We start from the raw sequence: 17,016 nt of genomic DNA, 5'->3' as shown, positions 1-17,016 counted from the left end.
GTAGATCCTGTTCGTGACGCCACGATTTGGATCGCCCCCACGTTAAGGGCAATGGGGTACTCGGCACCGGGTCCTTCGGTTCGGTAGGGATGTCACGGTGGCCCGACCCGGTCCGTGGCCCTTTGAGGGGCGTCCCATAAAGGAATAGAGTTTTTATGGTTTTGGGAAAGGTCTTTAAAGGGGAAGTTCGTGATGCCACCTGTGGTATTTGGTCAGGGTGACCGACGCTGCTTAGGGGTCCGCTGGGGTGATGTGATGGCAGCTAGATGGTATACCTTCCCACAGGTGAAGTGTATCCCCAGGGCTTCCCAGAGTGTAGATGGTGATGGTGGACGATGTAAGGCGCAGGGAATAACGAGGACACAAGGTTGCAGTCTCTTTACCTTTTACTGAAGACTTCAGCATCCACAGTCTAGGGTACAGACCACAGGGTAGGTAGAGTCCGGCCGGTCCGAAGGCAAATCCAGAGCCCCCTTATCCAGGTGGAAATCAGTAGCCTTCCTACTAGCGCCTGTGTGTTGTAGTCCCTCCCTGCTGAGCAACTCGGTAAGGTCCTCACAACTCTTGTAGATGTTCTAGATGTCTTCCTCTCTGTCCCCCAGATGATATGGATAGGACAAACCCGTATGACTGATGGCCTGAGGCTTGTTTATAGGGACCCTAGAGATGCCCCGACCCCCACAATTTGCCACTGTGTCTTCTTAGGTATTAAGGTCGGGCAGCCAACTTGGAATTGACTGTCCAGCCGGTCTCTGAAGTAATGCGTAGAGTTAATTACTCCCTCGGTGTTCCGGCCACCAGCTACGCGCCTCAGAAGGAGGCAGCCTATTTCAGGGCAGAACTCCTCCCGGTGGTTTCTCCTTGTGCTGTGACTTCGTTTCTCACTCTCTACAATACCAGTTCTCTTCGTGTCCTTTCTTAGGATGCTGCCGCACGTGGGGCAGGCGCAGCTCCATAGCTTTCTGTCTCGCTAGGCCTCTGTCAGGATCCCACCTCTGACAGGGACCCTCTGTCTGCAGCTCAGATGTTTCTCCTTTCCCCCTGTCTGCCTGACAGGTGTTGCCTGGGCAAAGCCCGGCCAGCGTCTCCCTAACTTTCTATCCAGCCCACTAGTTTTACCTTCTGTGAGGAGTGCCCTAGTAGATAGGAGCAAGGCTCCCCCTGGTGGTCTGGAGTGTCAAGTGTAGTGTATGGTTTGTGATACCTGGTAGGAAGATCTCCTTTATTACCATCAGACGTAATATCAATCCCCCTGGTGGAAGAATGACACCACTGCAACGACCAGGACTTTGGGGCGCTGCACAATTAATACAGGTAATGAGTGCAGAGTAGGAGGCTTCTTAGGCCGGGATCAAACATGTGAGAAATACGTCCGAGTCTCGCGTGTTAATGCTCGGCACTGCCGCAGGCACTCAGGAGCGGAGCGTGCGGCTGCATGTATTGCTATGCGGCAGCACGCTCTGCTCCCGAATGCCGGCGGCAGTGCCGAGCATTAACATGCGAGACTCGGACGTATTTCTCACATGTGTGATCCTGGCCTTACAGAAAAACTGACAGGTCTGTGAGAGCAGAATTCTTGCTGGTTGGTCGGTGATCAAATACTTATTTCATGCAATAAAATGCAAATTAATTATGTAAAAATCCTATAATGTGATTATCTGGCTTTTATTTTTAGATTCAGTCTCTCACAGGTGAAGTGTGCGTACGATAACTATTACAGACCTCTCCATTCTTTGTAGGTGGAAAACTTGCAAAATCGGCAGAGTATCAAATACTTATTTCCCCACCATGTGTATGTACGAGGTCGGCATCCCCTTTCCTTTTTCCTTTTCAGGCTCCCAGTGTCAGGGAATAACCAGTCACAGTCATCCATTGATTTCTCCTTAGGATGTTGGATAATTAGAGCTAATTGCTCATTTCTCCCGTGGGTCCCAGGTGACTGATCGCGGTTGAAGTATTTAAGTTGTAAGGTTCCTTCTGAAAGTTCCTGTGCAGCGAGACGTCAGCTGCAGCATCCTCAGCTCCGTGTCTGGTGAGTCTCCTCCAGGTGATCACATCCATCATGGATGGCTTTAGTTCTGGGCTTTTATGTGGCATAATGTAACTCTTAGTACTAAGTCTTCATCCAATATCCATCTCCGGCACCAATAGACGTCCATGGCCATAATGCACGGTACTGACATGTACAGGACTTCATATTGTGTACGAAGGTCTACAGCTATATTTTACATCATTTGACTTCATACTACAGCAATATTCATAGCTATGTGTGTACTTTGTATGGTGGCACAAAACTGTGAGGCCCCCATGAAGCATCCCCGAGCACGAGACCTTAGGCAGCCATATTACCCAGCAACGGGGGAAATCTAATAATGCTCCAGATCTACTCCTGCCATAAACTGCTCATGTGAAGTTCACCACTCTGGATCTTTTCCAGTTTAGATGCTCCAGATTGTCCGACAATCTGCTCATGATACAGTACATCACTCATTTATGTAACGTTTCACTTCTTCTAGTTTCACTTCTCTTAGATTATTTTCATGAAATGGTGGCAATTTTCAGGCACTAGGTAATGCAGCTCAGACATTGAGGATAAAATCAAGTTATAAGGTTGATAAGCCCATAGCAGGTACTAGCTCCATGCTCTACATCTATGGTGGGTTGTCCTCCGATGCCGGCCATTGTAGATGTAGCTTCATGTACGTCTTGGATCCCCGGCATTACAAGACATAGATTCAGACTCCTATATGGAGGGCAAGTAATGTTCTAGGGACTCAACCCTCAAAATCATGAGATGAGGCTGAATAAGCATACAGAAAGTGTCTGCCTGTATAGTCCTAAAGTGATAGTCCTACAAGGGTGACACGCGTTCCCGATGGTTGACCTGACACGATGTCGTAATCCACTACTACCCACATCACATAAAGCTGTCTCATCTACATCAGTCCACGTAGAGGATCATGTATGATAGACGTGTATCTCCAGAGAAGACATACTGTATTATAATCCAGTGTATCTAAGCTGTGATACATCAGAGCTTCCTCCCATGTCATCCCTGTACTTTTCTCTGAGTGAACATTTCCATCCTTGGATTTAAGACTCTTTAGTTCTTATTTTGATTTTTCCTGTTTTCAAAAGAAAACAACATCCTCTGTCAGGGCCAAGATGTATGAAAATACTGGAAGCATTAAACTGTCAAGGTGAAAATATATTTCTTATATATCTTTCTGTACTTTTATACTCTTATACTGTGAAACAATAAGTTTTTCCTATGCTTGCAGATATAACTGTATTTAAAGATGGCCGCCAGAGCTTAGTTTCGTTTCAGGTTTTAGTGTCCGAAGGGTTAAGCCATTTCCTCAGAAACGAAACTCAGGAATGTGAAGAAAGGGAGGATTCACCAGAAGACGTCAGAACAAATCAGGAAGACTGGATGCTAGCTTAAACCCCGCCTAATGCACGCCTTCCCCTAACACTCAATATAGTATTGTGTATTTTAGAATAAAGCCAGTTGGTGTGACCGCTGCAGACATGTGTGGATGCACGGGGCATTAACTAAGTTTGAACCAGCTACCTGTCTGATTTATTCTTATCCGGTACCAGATGCCCTGCACACATATTAATTTGGAATGACTGGTGAAGGAAGGGTATATTGTCGTTTTACGACCCCGACAAAACTTAAGCTGTATTTTTACTCAGTAAGATGGACTTACAAAAGATTAAGAAAAAAACTGATTAAAATCACCTATGGGTTAATGGGATGAGAAATGAGTCAGCCCGGAGGCAGTCACAACCTGCAATAGTAATCTATAGTAACAAACCTGACCAGCATCTCCTAAGTGTGAACAGGTGCAAGCTGCAATGACTGCATGATATATGAAAAGAAACCACAGCAGCCTCTGTGAGGGCCAAGATATATGAACATTAAAATAGTATTTTACTATAGTTTACTATTGGAGGTTGTGACGGCCTCCTGTCTGACTCTGCAGGGGACAGCCCAGTGAAATCAGGAGATCCCTCATAGTCTGCATTGGAGACCCCCATATGAGCAAATCATTCTCCATGTATCAGTGATATGAGGTACTTCAGTCACACCACATATAATAATAATAATATAATAAATAATAATCCAGCCCTAAGTCATGTCACCATAGATTATAGTAGTAGGCGGTTTAGTGGTGGAGCGCCAAGAGGTAGACCCAGAGAGGGGAAAGGGGAGAAAAGGTGCAGAGTCACCCGCAGCTTCCAGCCGAACACCTCCAATGGAGGACGCGATAGCAAGGAAAGTGAAGATCGGTCACAGGAGTGCAGAAAGAAAACTCGAACACCAGGTTGATTTTGAACCACAACGCGTTTCAACGGATAACACCATCTTCATCATTGCCCACCTGATGAAGACGGTGTTTTCCGTTGAAACGCGTTGTGGTTCAAAAACAACCTGGTGTTCAAGCCGACCCGGTCCTTGGCCCTGGGACGTCCGTGTAAAAGGGAAAGTGTCATGTTCTCAATGGCAAGAGAACATAGCATCAGCATATATAGGAACTAGCTCTTGGAAGATGGGAACTGAGCTGACCATGAACTAAACCTAACGCACAACTAGCAGTGGCCGGGTAGCATGCCTACGTTGATTCTAGATGCCCAGCACCAGCCGGAGGACTAAATAATGCTAGCAGAGGAAAATATTAGTCCTAGCTCACCTCTAGAGAAATACCCCGAAAGGAGACAGAGGCCCCCCACATGTATTGGCGGTGAATTAAGATGAAATAACAAACGTAGTATGAAAATAGGTTTAGCAAATTTGAGGTCCACTTACTACATAGCAGAAGACAGAAAGGACACTTTCATGGTCAGCTGAAAACCCTATCAAAACACCATCCAGGAATTACTTTAAAACTCTGGCATTAACTCATAACACCAGAGTGGCAATTCCTGTTCACAAGAGCTTTCCAGACACAGTAACGAAACTACAGCTGTGAACTGGAACAAAAATGCAAAAACAAACATGGACAAGAGTCCAACTTATCTAGTAGTTGTCTAGGAGCAGGAACAAGCACAGAGAGGCTTCTGATAACATTGTTGACCGGCAAGAAACTAACAGAGCAGCAAGGTTATATAGCGACTCCCACATCTTGATGGGAACAGGTGAACAGAGAAGATGAAAACACCAGTTCAATTCCACCAGTAGCCACCGGGGGAGCCCAGAATCCAAATTCACAACAGTACCCCCCCCTCAAGGAGGGGGCACCGAACCCTCACCAGAACCACCAGGGCGATCAGGATGGGCCCTATGAAAGGCACGAACCAGATCAGAGGCATGAACATCAGATGCATTCACCCAAGAATTATCCTCCTGGCCGTATCCCTTCCACTTGACCAGATACTGGAGTCTCCGTCTGGAAACACGAGAGTCTAAGATTTTCTCCACAACGTACTCCAACTCACCCTCAACCAACACCGGAGCAGGAGGCTCAACGGAAGGCACAACCGGTACCTCATACCTGCGCAATAATGACCGATGAAAAACGTTATGAATAGAGAAGGATGCAGGGAGGTCCAAACGGAAGGAAACAGGGTTAAGAATCTCCAATATCTTATACGGGCCGATGAACCGAGGCTTAAACTTAGGAGAAGAGACCCTCATAGGGACAAAACGAGAAGACAACCACACCAAATCCCCAACACAAAGCCGAGGACCAACACGACGGTGGCGGTTGGCAAAAAGCTGAGTCTTCTCCTGGGACAACCTCAAATTGTCCACCACCTGCCCCCAGATCTGATGCAATCTCTCCACCACAGCATCCACTCCAGGACAATCCGAAGATTCCACCTGACCAGAGGAAAATCGAGGATGAAACCCCGAATTACAGAAAAACGGGGACACCAAAGTGGCAGAGCTGGCCCGATTATTGAGAGCGAACTCTGCCAATGGCAAAAAAGCAACCCAATCATCCTGGTCAGCAGACACAAAACACCTCAGATATGTCTCCAGGGTCTGATTAGTCCGCTCGGTCTGGCCATTCGTCTGAGGATGGAAAGCGGACGAAAAAGATAAATCTATGCCCATCCTAGCACAGAATGCCCGCCAAAATCTAGACACGAATTGGGTCCCTCTGTCAGAAATGATATTCTCAGGAATACCATGCAAACGAACAACGTTTTGAAAAAACAGAGGAACCAACTCGGAAGAAGAAGGCAACTTGGGCAGAGGAACCAAATGGACCATCTTAGAGAAACGGTCACACACCACCCAGATGGCAGACATCTTCTGAGAAACAGGCAGATCTGAAATAAAATCCATCGAGATGTGCGTCCAAGGCCTCTTAGGAATGGGCAAGGGCAACAATAATCCACTAGCCCGAGAGCAACAAGGCTTGGCCCGAGCACAAACGTCACAAGACTGCACAAAGCCACGCACATCTCGTGACAGGGAAGGCCACCAGAAGGACCTTGCCACCAAATCCCTGGTACCAAAAATGCCAGGATGACCTGTCAACGCAGAAGAATGAACCTCAGAGATGACTCTACTGGTCCAATCATCAGGAACAAACAGTTTATCAGGTGGGCAACGATCCGGTCTATCCGCCTGAAACTCCTGCAAGGCCCGCCGCAGGTCTGGAGAAACGGCTGACAATACCACTCCATCCTTAAGGATACCTGTGGGCTCAGAGTTACCAGGCGAGTCAGGCTCAAAACTCCTAGAAAGGGCATCCGCCTTAACATTCTTAGAACCCGGTAGGTATGACACCACAAAATTAAACCGAGAGAAAAATAATGACCAGCGCGCCTGTCTAGGATTCAGGCGCCTGGCGGTCTCAAGATAAATCAAGTTTTTGTGGTCAGTCAATACCACCACCTGATGTCTGGCCCCCTCAAGCCAATGGCGCCACTCCTCAAAAGCCCACTTCATGGCCAAAAGCTCCCGATTCCCAACATCATAATTCCGCTCAGCGGGCGAAAATTTACGGGAAAAGAAGGCACAAGGCCTCATCACGGAGCAGTCAGAACTTTTCTGCGACAACACTGCCCCAGCTCCGATCTCAGAAGCGTCGACCTCAACCTGAAAAGGTAGAGCAACATCAGGCTGAAGCAACACAGGGGCAGAGGAAAAACGGCGCTTAAGCTCCCGAAAGGCCTCCACAGCGTCAGGGGACCAATCAGCAACATCAGCACCCTTCTTAGTCAAATCGGTCAATGGCTTAGCAATATCCGAAAAACCAGCAATAAATCGACGATAAAAGTTAGCAAAGCCCAAAAATTTCTGAAGACTCTTAAGAGAAGAGGGCTGCGTCCAATCACAAATAGCTTGAACCTTGACAGGATCCATTTCAATGGAAGAGGGAGAAAAAATATATCCCAAAAAGGAAATCCTCTGTACCCCAAAAACACACTTAGAACCCTTCACACACAAAGAATTAGACCGCAAAACCTGGAAAACCCTCCTGACTTGCTGGACATGAGAGTCCCAGTCATCCGAAAAAATCAGAATATCATCCAGATACACAATCATAAATTTATCCAAATAATCGCGAAAAATATCATGCATAAAGGACTGGAAAACTGACGGAGCATTAGAAAGACCAAAAGGCATCACTAAATACTCAAAGTGGCCCTCGGGCGTATTAAATGCGGTTTTCCACTCATCCCCCTGCCTGATTCGCACCAAATTATACGCCCCACGAAGGTCAATCTTAGAGAACCACTTGGCCCCCTTTATGCGAGCAAACAAATCAGTCAGCAACGGCAATGGGTATTGATATTTTACAGTGATTTTATTCAAAAGCCGATAATCGATACATGGTCTCAAAGAGCCGTCTTTTTTTGACACAAAGAAAAAACCGGCTCCTAAGGGAGATGACGATGGACGAATATGTCCCTTTTCCAAGGACTCCTTTATATATTCTCGCATAGCAGCATGTTCAGGCACAGACAGATTAAATAAACGACCCTTAGGGTATTTACTACCCGGAATCAAATCTATGGCACAATCGCACTCTCGGTGCGGAGGTAATGAACCAAGCTTGGATTCTTCAAAGACGTCACGATAGTCAGACAGGAACTCAGGAATTTCAGAGGGAATAGATGATGAAATGGAAACCACAGGTACATCCCCATGAGCCCCCTTACATCCCCAGCTCAACACAGACATAGCTCTCCAGTCGAGGACTGGGTTGTGAGATTGCAGCCAAGGCAATCCTAGCACCAAATCATCATGTAGATTATACAGCACCAGAAAGCGAATAATCTCCTGGTGATCCGGATTAATACGCATAGTTACTTGTGTCCAGTATTGTGGTTTATTATTAGCCAATGGGGTGGAGTCAATCCCCTTCAGAGGAATAGGAGTCTCCAAAGGCTCTAAATCATACCCACAGCGTTTGGCAAAGGACCAATCCATAAGACTCAAAGCGGCGCCAGAGTCGACATAGGCGTCCGTGGTAATAGATGACAAAGAGCAAATCAGGGTCACAGATAGAATAAACTTAGACGGTAAGGTGCAAATGGAAACAGATTTATCAAGCTTTTAGTGCGCTTAGAGCATGCTGATATAACATGAGTAGAATCACCACAATAGAAACACAACCCATTTTTCCGTCTAAAATTCTGCCGCTCGCTTCGGGACAGAATTCTATCACACTGCATACTCTCTGGCGACTTCTCAGTGGACACCGCCAGATGGTGCACTGGTTTGCGCTCTCGCAAACGCCTATCGATCTGAATAGCCATTGTCATGGACTCACTCAGACCCGCAGGCACAGGGAACCCCACCATAACATCCTTAATGGCATCAGAGAGACCCTCTCTGAAAGTCGCCGCCAGGGCGCACTCATTCCACTGAGTAAGCACGGACCATTTACGGAATCTTTGGCAGTAAATTTCCGCTTCATCTTGCCCCTGAGATAGGGACATCAAAGTTTTTTCTGCCTGAAGCTCCAAATGAGGTTCGTCATAAAGCAACCCCAAGGCCAGAAAAAACGCATCCACATTGAGCAACGCAGGATCCCCTGGTGTCAATGAAAAAGCCCAGTCTTGAGGGTCGCCCCGGAGCAAGGAAATCACAATCCTGACCTGCTGTGCAGGGTCTCCGGCAGAGCGAAATTTCAGGGACAAAAATAATTTGCAATTATTTCGAAAATTCTGAAACCCAGATCTATTCCCCGAGAAAAATTCCGGCCAAGGAATTCTCGGCTCAGATACAGGTGCATGACAAACAAAGTCTTGCAAATTTTGTACCTTCGTGGCGAGATTATTCAAACCTGCAGTTACACTCTGAAGATCCATTACAAGCAGGTGGACACAGAGCCATTCAAGGGTTAAGAGGAGGTAAGAAGCAGCTAGACAGCAATTAAGGGCTAGGCAGCAAAACTCTGAGGGGAAAAAAAAAAAAATTCCCTTAAACACTTCTTTTTCTCCTGCTTCAGCCCAAACAATTAACACTTTGTGGGCCGGTCAAACTGTCATGTTCTCAATGGCAAGAGAACATAGCATCAGCATATATAGGAACTAGCTCTTGGAAGATGGGAACTGAGCTGACCATGAACTAAACCTAACGCACAACTAGCAGTGGCCGGGTAGCATGCCTACGTTGATTCTAGATGCCCAGCACCAGCCGGAGGACTAAATAATGCTAGCAGAGGAAAATATTAGTCCTAGCTCACCTCTAGAGAAATACCCCGAAAGGAGACAGAGGCCCCCCACATGTATTGGCGGTGAATTAAGATGAAATAACAAACGTAGTATGAAAATAGGTTTAGCAAATTTCAGGTCCACTTACTACATAGCAGAAGACAGAAAGGACACTTTCATGGTCAGCTGAAAACCCTATCAAAACACCATCCAGGAATTACTTTAAAACTCTGGCATTAACTCATAACACCAGAGTGGCAATTCCTGTTCACAAGAGCTTTCCAGACACAGTAACGAAACTACAGCTGTGAACTGGAACAAAAATGCAAAAACAAACATGGACAAGAGTCCAACTTATCTAGTAGTTGTCTAGGAGCAGGAACAAGCACAGAGAGGCTTCTGATAACATTGTTGACCGGCAAGAAACTAACAGAGCAGCAAGGTTATATAGCGACTCCCACATCTTGATGGGAACAGGTGAACAGAGAAGATGAAAACACCAGTTCAATTCCACCAGTAGCCACCGGGGGAGCCCAGAATCCAAATTCACAACAGGAAAGGTCTTTAAATGGATAAAGTTTGTGTTTGTGATGCCACCTGTGGTATTCGGTCAGGGTGATATACCTTCCCACAGGTGAAGTATGTCCCCAGGGCTTCCCGGTGTGTAGATGGTGGATGGTGAGAGGCGCAGAGAAGAACGAGGACACAAGGTTGCAGTCTCTTTACCTTTACTGAAGACTTCAGCATCCACAGTCCAGGGCACCAGTTCACAGGGCTGGCAGAGTCCGGCCGGTTTGGAGGCAAGTCCAGAGTTCCCTTGTCCAGGTGGAAATCAGTAGCCTTCCCTTGCGCTGCCATGTTATAGTTCCTTACTGCCTACGGCTTCACATAAGGTCCTCACAGATGTAATGTCCTTCTCTCTGTCCCCCAGATAGGATAGGACACCCCCGTATGACTGGTGGCTTGAGGCGGTTTATAGGGACTCTAACATGCTCCAGCCTCTAAGGGGTGCCACTGTGCCTCCTGGGTGTAGGGGCGGACAGGTAACTTGATGTCTCTTCCTAGGAGCTGCAGCACTTCAGGCTACACAGCTCTTCTGCTTCCTTTCCCTCTGTCTTTCTGACAGGAACTGAACCCTTTCCCTCCAGATCAAGATGTTCTTATAGGGGAGTTCACCTAAAATAGGCTTAGAGCTCCCCCTTCTGGTCTGGAGTGTGAACATGTTGCATGTTTGTGATACCTGGATGCAGTTATCCTTCTTTGCCTCCCAAAGTAGCATCACTCTCTCAGAGAGGAAAGCAATACCACTGCGACGACCAGGACCCTGGTGCTGGTGGATGGATATGTCTTGTTTTCTTTGATTACACTTTGTGTCACTGGTGTTTCTCTTTTTAGATGCAGGAAACCTTTCACGACGAGATTGCCATCGATTATGTCAAACGTGAGCGTATTCCACCCTGATTACTTTATCTTACTGGGGATCCCTGGCCTGGAGGACTCACATCTCCTGTTCTCAATCCCCTTCTCCATCATGTATGCAATTGCTTTGTTTAGTAATTCCACATTAATGTTTGTCATTGTCACCAATGAGAATCTCCACCAGCCCATGTACATCTTCCTGACGATGTTGACGGCCACGGATATTCTTCTCAGCTCTTCTGCCGTTCCGAAGACCCTTAGTATATTTTGGTTCAATTCTCACGAAATTCTCTTTGATTGTTGCCTAATTCAGATCTTCTTCATCCACTACCTCTTTGTTATAGAGTCGTCCATCCTCTTGGCCATGGCTTATGACCGATACATTGCTATTTGCTCTCCACTGACCTACACAACCACCATAACGGCCTCATTTATCAGAAGGACATTACTTGTAGCCCTTATTAGGGCCTTCTTTATTATCACTCCTCCTGTGCTTCTTCTCAATCGTCTTCCATACAATGAAAGCAACACAATAGCCCACACTTACTGTGAGCACATAGCAATGGCGCGCAAGGTGACTGCGGACAGGGGCGTAACTACCGCGGTCGCAGGGGTCGCAATTGCGACGGGGCCCGCAGTGCTTAGGGGCCCACCCAGTCCAGCAGACTGGGCGGGCTCCTAAGAACTCTAAGCTACAAAATGGGCCGCCGGCCCTTTAAATAATTCTTCCTTACAGGCCCTGCTGCGCGTGCACTCGCGATCACGGGTGGGACTGCACTTGACCCGCAGCAGAGCCCCTCCACCGCAGAGAGCCGCACACCACTACTATAGCTGCCACTGCTCTGTGCGCACAGGACCTGTGATGAGGTCACAGGAGGGGAGGAGTTGGAGTCACATGATCAAGGGCTTCCGTGTAGTGCAGGACAGTAGTGCAGTGCTGGATGTCATCGTGCTGGAGGAGGGTAAGCTTTTGTGTGAGGTCAGGAGGGGTTTGGGTGGATGTAGCAGAGCAGTGTGTGTATGAGGTGTACAGAGCGGAGCCGGGTGTGTATGAGGTGTACGGAGCAGAGCCGGGTGTGTATGAGGTGTACGGAGCGGAGCCGGGTGTGTATGAGGTGTACGGAGCAGAGCTGGGTGTGCATGAGGTGTACGGAGCAGAGCTGGGTGTGCATGAGGTGTACGGAGCAGAGCCGGGTGTGTATGAGGTGTACGGAGCGGAGCCGGGTGTGTATGAGGTGTACGGAGCAGAGCTGGGTGTGCATGAGGTGTACGGAGCAGAGCTGGGTGTGCATGAGGTGTACGGAGCAGAGCCGGGTGTGTATGAGGTGTACGGAGCGGAGCCGGGTGTGTATGAGGTGTACGGAGCAGAGCTGGGTGTGCATGAGGTGTACGGAGCAGAGCTGGGTGTGCATGAGGTGTACGGAGCAGAGCCGGGTGTGTATGAGGTGTACGGAGCGGAGCCGGGTGTGTATGAGGTGTACGGAGCAGAGCTGGGTGTGCATGAGGTGTACGGAGCAGAGCTGGGTGTGCATGAGGTGTACGGAGCAGAGCCGGGTGTGTATGAGGTGTACGGAGCGGAGCCGGGTGTGTATGAGGTGTACGGAGCAGAGCTGGGTGTGCATGAGGTGTACGGAGCAGAGCTGGGTGTGCATGAGGTGTACGGAGCAGAGCTGGGTGTGCATGAGGTGTACGGAGCGGAGCCGGGTGTGTATGAGGTGTACGGAGCGGAGCCGGGTGTGCATGAGGTGTACGGAGCAGAGCCGGGTGTGCATGAGGTGTACGGAGCAGAGCTGGGTGTGTATGAGGTGTACAGAGCAGAGCCGGGTGTGTACGGAGCGGAGCCGGGTGTGTACGAGGTGTACGGAGCGGAGCCGGGTGTGTATGAGGTGTACGGAGCGGAGCCGGGTGTGCATGAGGTGTACGGAGCAGAGCCGGGTGTGCATGAGGTGTACGGAGCAGAGCTGGGTGTGCATGAGGTGTACAGAGCAGAGCTGGGTGTGTATGAGGTGTACAGAGCAGAGCCGGGTGTGTACGGAGCGGAGCCGGGTGTGTACGAGGTGTACGGAGCGGAGCCGGGTGTGTACGAGGTGTACGGAGCGGAGCCGGGTGTGTACGAGGTGTACGGAGCGGAGCCGGGTGTGTACGAGGTGTACGGAGCGGAGCCGTGTGTGTACGAGGTGTATGGAGCGGAGCCATGTGTGTACGAGGTGTACGGAGCGGAGCCGTGTGTGTACGAGGTGTACGGAGCGGAGCCGTGTGTGTACGAGGTGTACGGAGCGGAGCCGTGTGTGTACGAGGTGTATGGAGCAGAGCCGTGTGTGTACGAGGTGTACGGAGCGGAGCCGTGTGTGTACGAGGTGTACGGAGCGGAGTCGGGGGTGTACGGAGCGGAGTCGGGTGTGTACGAGGTGTCGCATCTCTGCTTCAGGAAAATGGCCGCCGCGATCTCCATCTGGGCACGCGCGGCATCCTGCGGCCATTTTCCTGAAGCCGCGGCCAGCAGAGCGCCGCTTCTGCGCACGCGCGGCCAAAGGAAGATGGCCGCCCCCACCGATCACCAATGAAATGTCGCACATCACGCTATTTTCACTCCCCTGTGCAGTGGATTCGGGACCTTGGGCATGCGCACACCACTACGCCACCAACGGAAAACTAAGCAAGATCTGGGGGAAGACACCACGCCCATCTGACCAGACCAGCCTGATTGACAGGCGAAAACGACTACTTTGGTAACGTATTTCTGCAGCATAGTTGGGGAATCGGGGTCCACAAAATACACTGTTGTAATGCACAGCTCAGGCCCTATTTAACAGTATTTTTATCTCATACGGAAAAAACGGGGTGACAGGTTCCCTTTAAGAGAAAGCCAAAATAACCCCGGGACAGAAGGCGAGAGCAGGGGGGAGGTGCGGGACAGAGCCGCTTTAGGCTAGTTTCACACTAGCGTTAACTGCAATACGTCACAAATGCGTCGTTTTGCCGAAAATACGCATCCAGCAAAAGTTCTTGCTGGATACGTTTTTTCGTCATAGACTAACATTAGCGACGCATTTGCGACGCATTGCCAAACGTCGCGTCCGTTTTGCGACGCTTGGGCGTGTGGTAGTGGACCGTCGGGAGAAAAAAACCTTACATGTAACGTTTTTTGCTCCCGACGGTCCACTTTTTCCGACCGCGCATGCGCGGCCGGAACTCCGCCCCCACCTCCCCGCACTTCCCCGCACCTCACAATGGGGCAGCGGATGCGTGGGAAAAATGCATCCGCTGCCCCCGTTGTGCGGCGGAGACCACACTAGCGTCGGGAACGTCGGCCCGACGCACAGCGACGGGTTGTTCCCGACGCTAGTGTGAAACTAGCCTTAGTCAGGAGAAGCTGAGGAGCTGCAGCCGGTTTACATCAGCCACCCCTGTACCAGAGAGGAGATTGTGAGTTGTGTATATGAGCTGGTATCTCTGGTGTGTGTGTGTGTGTGTGTGTGTGTGTGGTATCTGTAGTGTGTGTGTGATAACTGTAGTATGTGTGTGATATCTGTAGTATGATGTGTGTGTGTGTGATATCTGTAGTGTGTGTATGTATGTGTGTGTGTGTGTGATATCTGTAGTGTGTGTATGTGTGTCTGTGTGTGTGTGTGTGATATCTGTAGTGTGTGTGTGTGTGTGTGTTATCTGTAGTGTGTGTGTGTGTGATATCTGTAGTGTGTGTGTGTGTGTGTGTGTGTGTTATCTGTAGTGTGTGTGTGTGTGATATCTGTAGTATGTCTGTGTGTGTGTGTGATATCTGTAGTGTGTGTGTGTGATAACTGTAGTGTGTGTATGTGTGTCTGTGTGTGTGTGTGTGTGATATCTGTAGTGTGTGTGTGTGTGTGTGTGTTATCTGTAGTGTGTGTGTGTGTGATATCTGTAGTATGATGTGTGTGTGTGTGTGATATCTGTAGTATGTCTGTGTGTGTGTGTGATATCTGTAGTTTGTGTGTGTGATAACTGTAGTGTGTGTGTGATATATGTAGTGTGTGTAATAACTGATGTGTGTGTGTGTGTGTGATATCTGTAGTATGATGTGTGTGTGTGATATCTGTAGTGTGTGTGTGTGATATCTGTAGTATGTGTGTGTGTGAGGCAGCGGCGTAACTACTACGGTCGCAGCTGCAAGCGGCTCTGGCAGGTCAGGGGGCCGTGAGTCCCCTTGAGCCTGTCTCCCTTATGCTTGTGTCCCCATGTGCCAGTCTCCCTTGCCCATTAGTCCCTGTGTGTCCCCATGTGCCTGTCTCCCTTGTCCCCTTATGCTTGTGTCCCTTGTCCCCGTGTGCCAGTCTCCCTTGCCCATTAGTCCCTGTGTGTCCCCTTGAGCCTGTCTCCCTTATGCTTGTGTCCCCGTGTGCCAGTCTCCCTTGCCCATTAGTCCCTGTGTGTCCCCATGTGCCTGTCTCCTATGTCCCCTTGTGCTTGTGTCAGTCTCCTTTGTCCCCTTGTGCTTGTGTCAGTCTCCTTTGCCCACTAGTCCCTGTGTGTCAGTCTCCCTTTCCCACTTGTCCCTGTGTGTCCCCTTGTGCTTGTATCCCTTGTCCCCGTGTGTCAGTCTCCATTGCCCACTAGTCCCCTTGTATCAGTCTCCCTTGCCCACTATTCCCCGTGTGTCAGTCTCCATTGCCCACTAGTCCCCTTGTATCAGTCTCCCTTGCCCACTATTCCCCGTGTGTCAGTCTCCCTTGCCCACTAGTCCGTGTCCCCGTGTGCCAGTCTCTCTTGTCCACTAGTCCCCGTGTGCCCTTTGTGTCAGTCTCCCTTGCCCACTTGTGTCAGTCTCCCTTGCCCACTAGACCCCTTGTATCCTTCTCCCCTGCCTCCTAGCCCCCATGTGTCCCCTAGTGCCTGTCTTCCTTGCCCCCTTGTTCCCTCTCCTCTGCCCCCTCGTCACCATTTGCTCGTGTCTTTGTCACTGCCCCTGTATGGAGGGGCTGCATTATACTATGAGGGGGCTGCATTGTATTCTATGGGGCTTACATTGAATTTTATGGCGGGGGGGGCCCCATTTGGAAGTTCGCACCGGGGCCCATAACTTTGTAGTTACGCCACTGACTGCGGACATAACGGTCAATAGTGTCTATGGTTTGGTGACTGCATTTTCCTCCACAGGAGTAGACATGATTCTCATCACTGTGTCCTATGCGGTCATAATTCGGACAGTCATGAGTCTTCCAAAGTCTGAAACTCGATCAAAGGCTTTCAATACCACCTTGTCTCATGTGTGCGTCATCCTCCTCTTCTACATACCGGCATTCTTCTCTTTCATTGCCCACCGGGCTGGCCAAGGTAAAATACCCCCATCTGTTCTCATCCTAATGGCCAATCTCTATGTCATCATCCCTCCAATGATGAACCCCATAATCTATGGAATCAGAACCAAAGAAATAAGAATCAGGCTGACTGCTATGTTGTGTAAGAATATGAGGAGAAAATCCTTCTCTTTCTTTGACCTTGGTCAGAAGACTCGAATGGCCAAATAGGAAAGATGTGGAGAAAATCCTGTTAACCATCATATCGATATTATAAGTCTATGAGCTGTATACCTGTCCTACCATAGTGAGTCTAGCCTACAAATCCATCACGTCCCACATGTGATTGATCATCTCCTATGAGGCCTCGTATACTGAGAACCATTTGTGGACTTTGTGAACTGTGACAGGGACTGGTCAAGGTAATCAAGTCAACACTTGTCAGCAGAAGCCATTACGTACATGGAAATATAAGAAAAAAGTAACCAAAAGATGAAATGTCTGTAATCAATATATGATATAATTGTCCATTATCTGGTAGAAGATGAGTAATAAATGACATGTTCTTTGTAGCCTCTGTGTCCCCACAGACACCTGCCTTTCATCCGCCTCTGTCCCCCACTTGATTCCTCTGTTCTCTTCTTGGATTTCGAGTGGTCCAAAACTTCTATGGCAGCACACAGTATATGATCGACATCTT

General features: G+C 48.9%; 1 protein-coding gene across 1 annotated transcript; it reads left to right on the top strand.

The window, feature by feature from the left end:
- The first annotated feature begins 11,056 nt into the window (after nt 1–11,056).
- Nucleotides 11,057–16,547, top strand: LOC143817854 (olfactory receptor 52Z1P-like). The gene is made up of 2 exons (XM_077299317.1): nt 11,057–11,629; nt 16,125–16,547. The coding sequence occupies exons 1-2, from the start codon at nt 11,057–11,059 to the stop codon at nt 16,545–16,547; spliced, it is 996 nt and encodes a 331-aa protein (XP_077155432.1).
- The last annotated feature ends 469 nt before the right edge of the window (nt 16,548–17,016 follow it).

This window comes from Ranitomeya variabilis, chromosome 3 (assembly GCF_051348905.1).
Source record: "Ranitomeya variabilis isolate aRanVar5 chromosome 3, aRanVar5.hap1, whole genome shotgun sequence".
Classification (NCBI taxonomy): Eukaryota; Metazoa; Chordata; class Amphibia; order Anura; family Dendrobatidae; genus Ranitomeya; species Ranitomeya variabilis.
This window is presented reverse-complemented; position numbering and strand designations above follow the sequence as displayed.

Bases quoted from the DNA above. Each gene is read 5' to 3' on its own strand.
- LOC143817854 (XM_077299317.1), top strand. From the start codon at position 11,057: ATGTCAAACGTGAGCGTATTCCACCCTGATTACTTTATCTTACTGGGG. The intron at 11,630-16,124 runs AGGGGCGTAACT...CCACTGACTGCG, and splicing joins CGCGCAAGGTGACTGCGGAC to GACATAACGGTCAATAGTGT.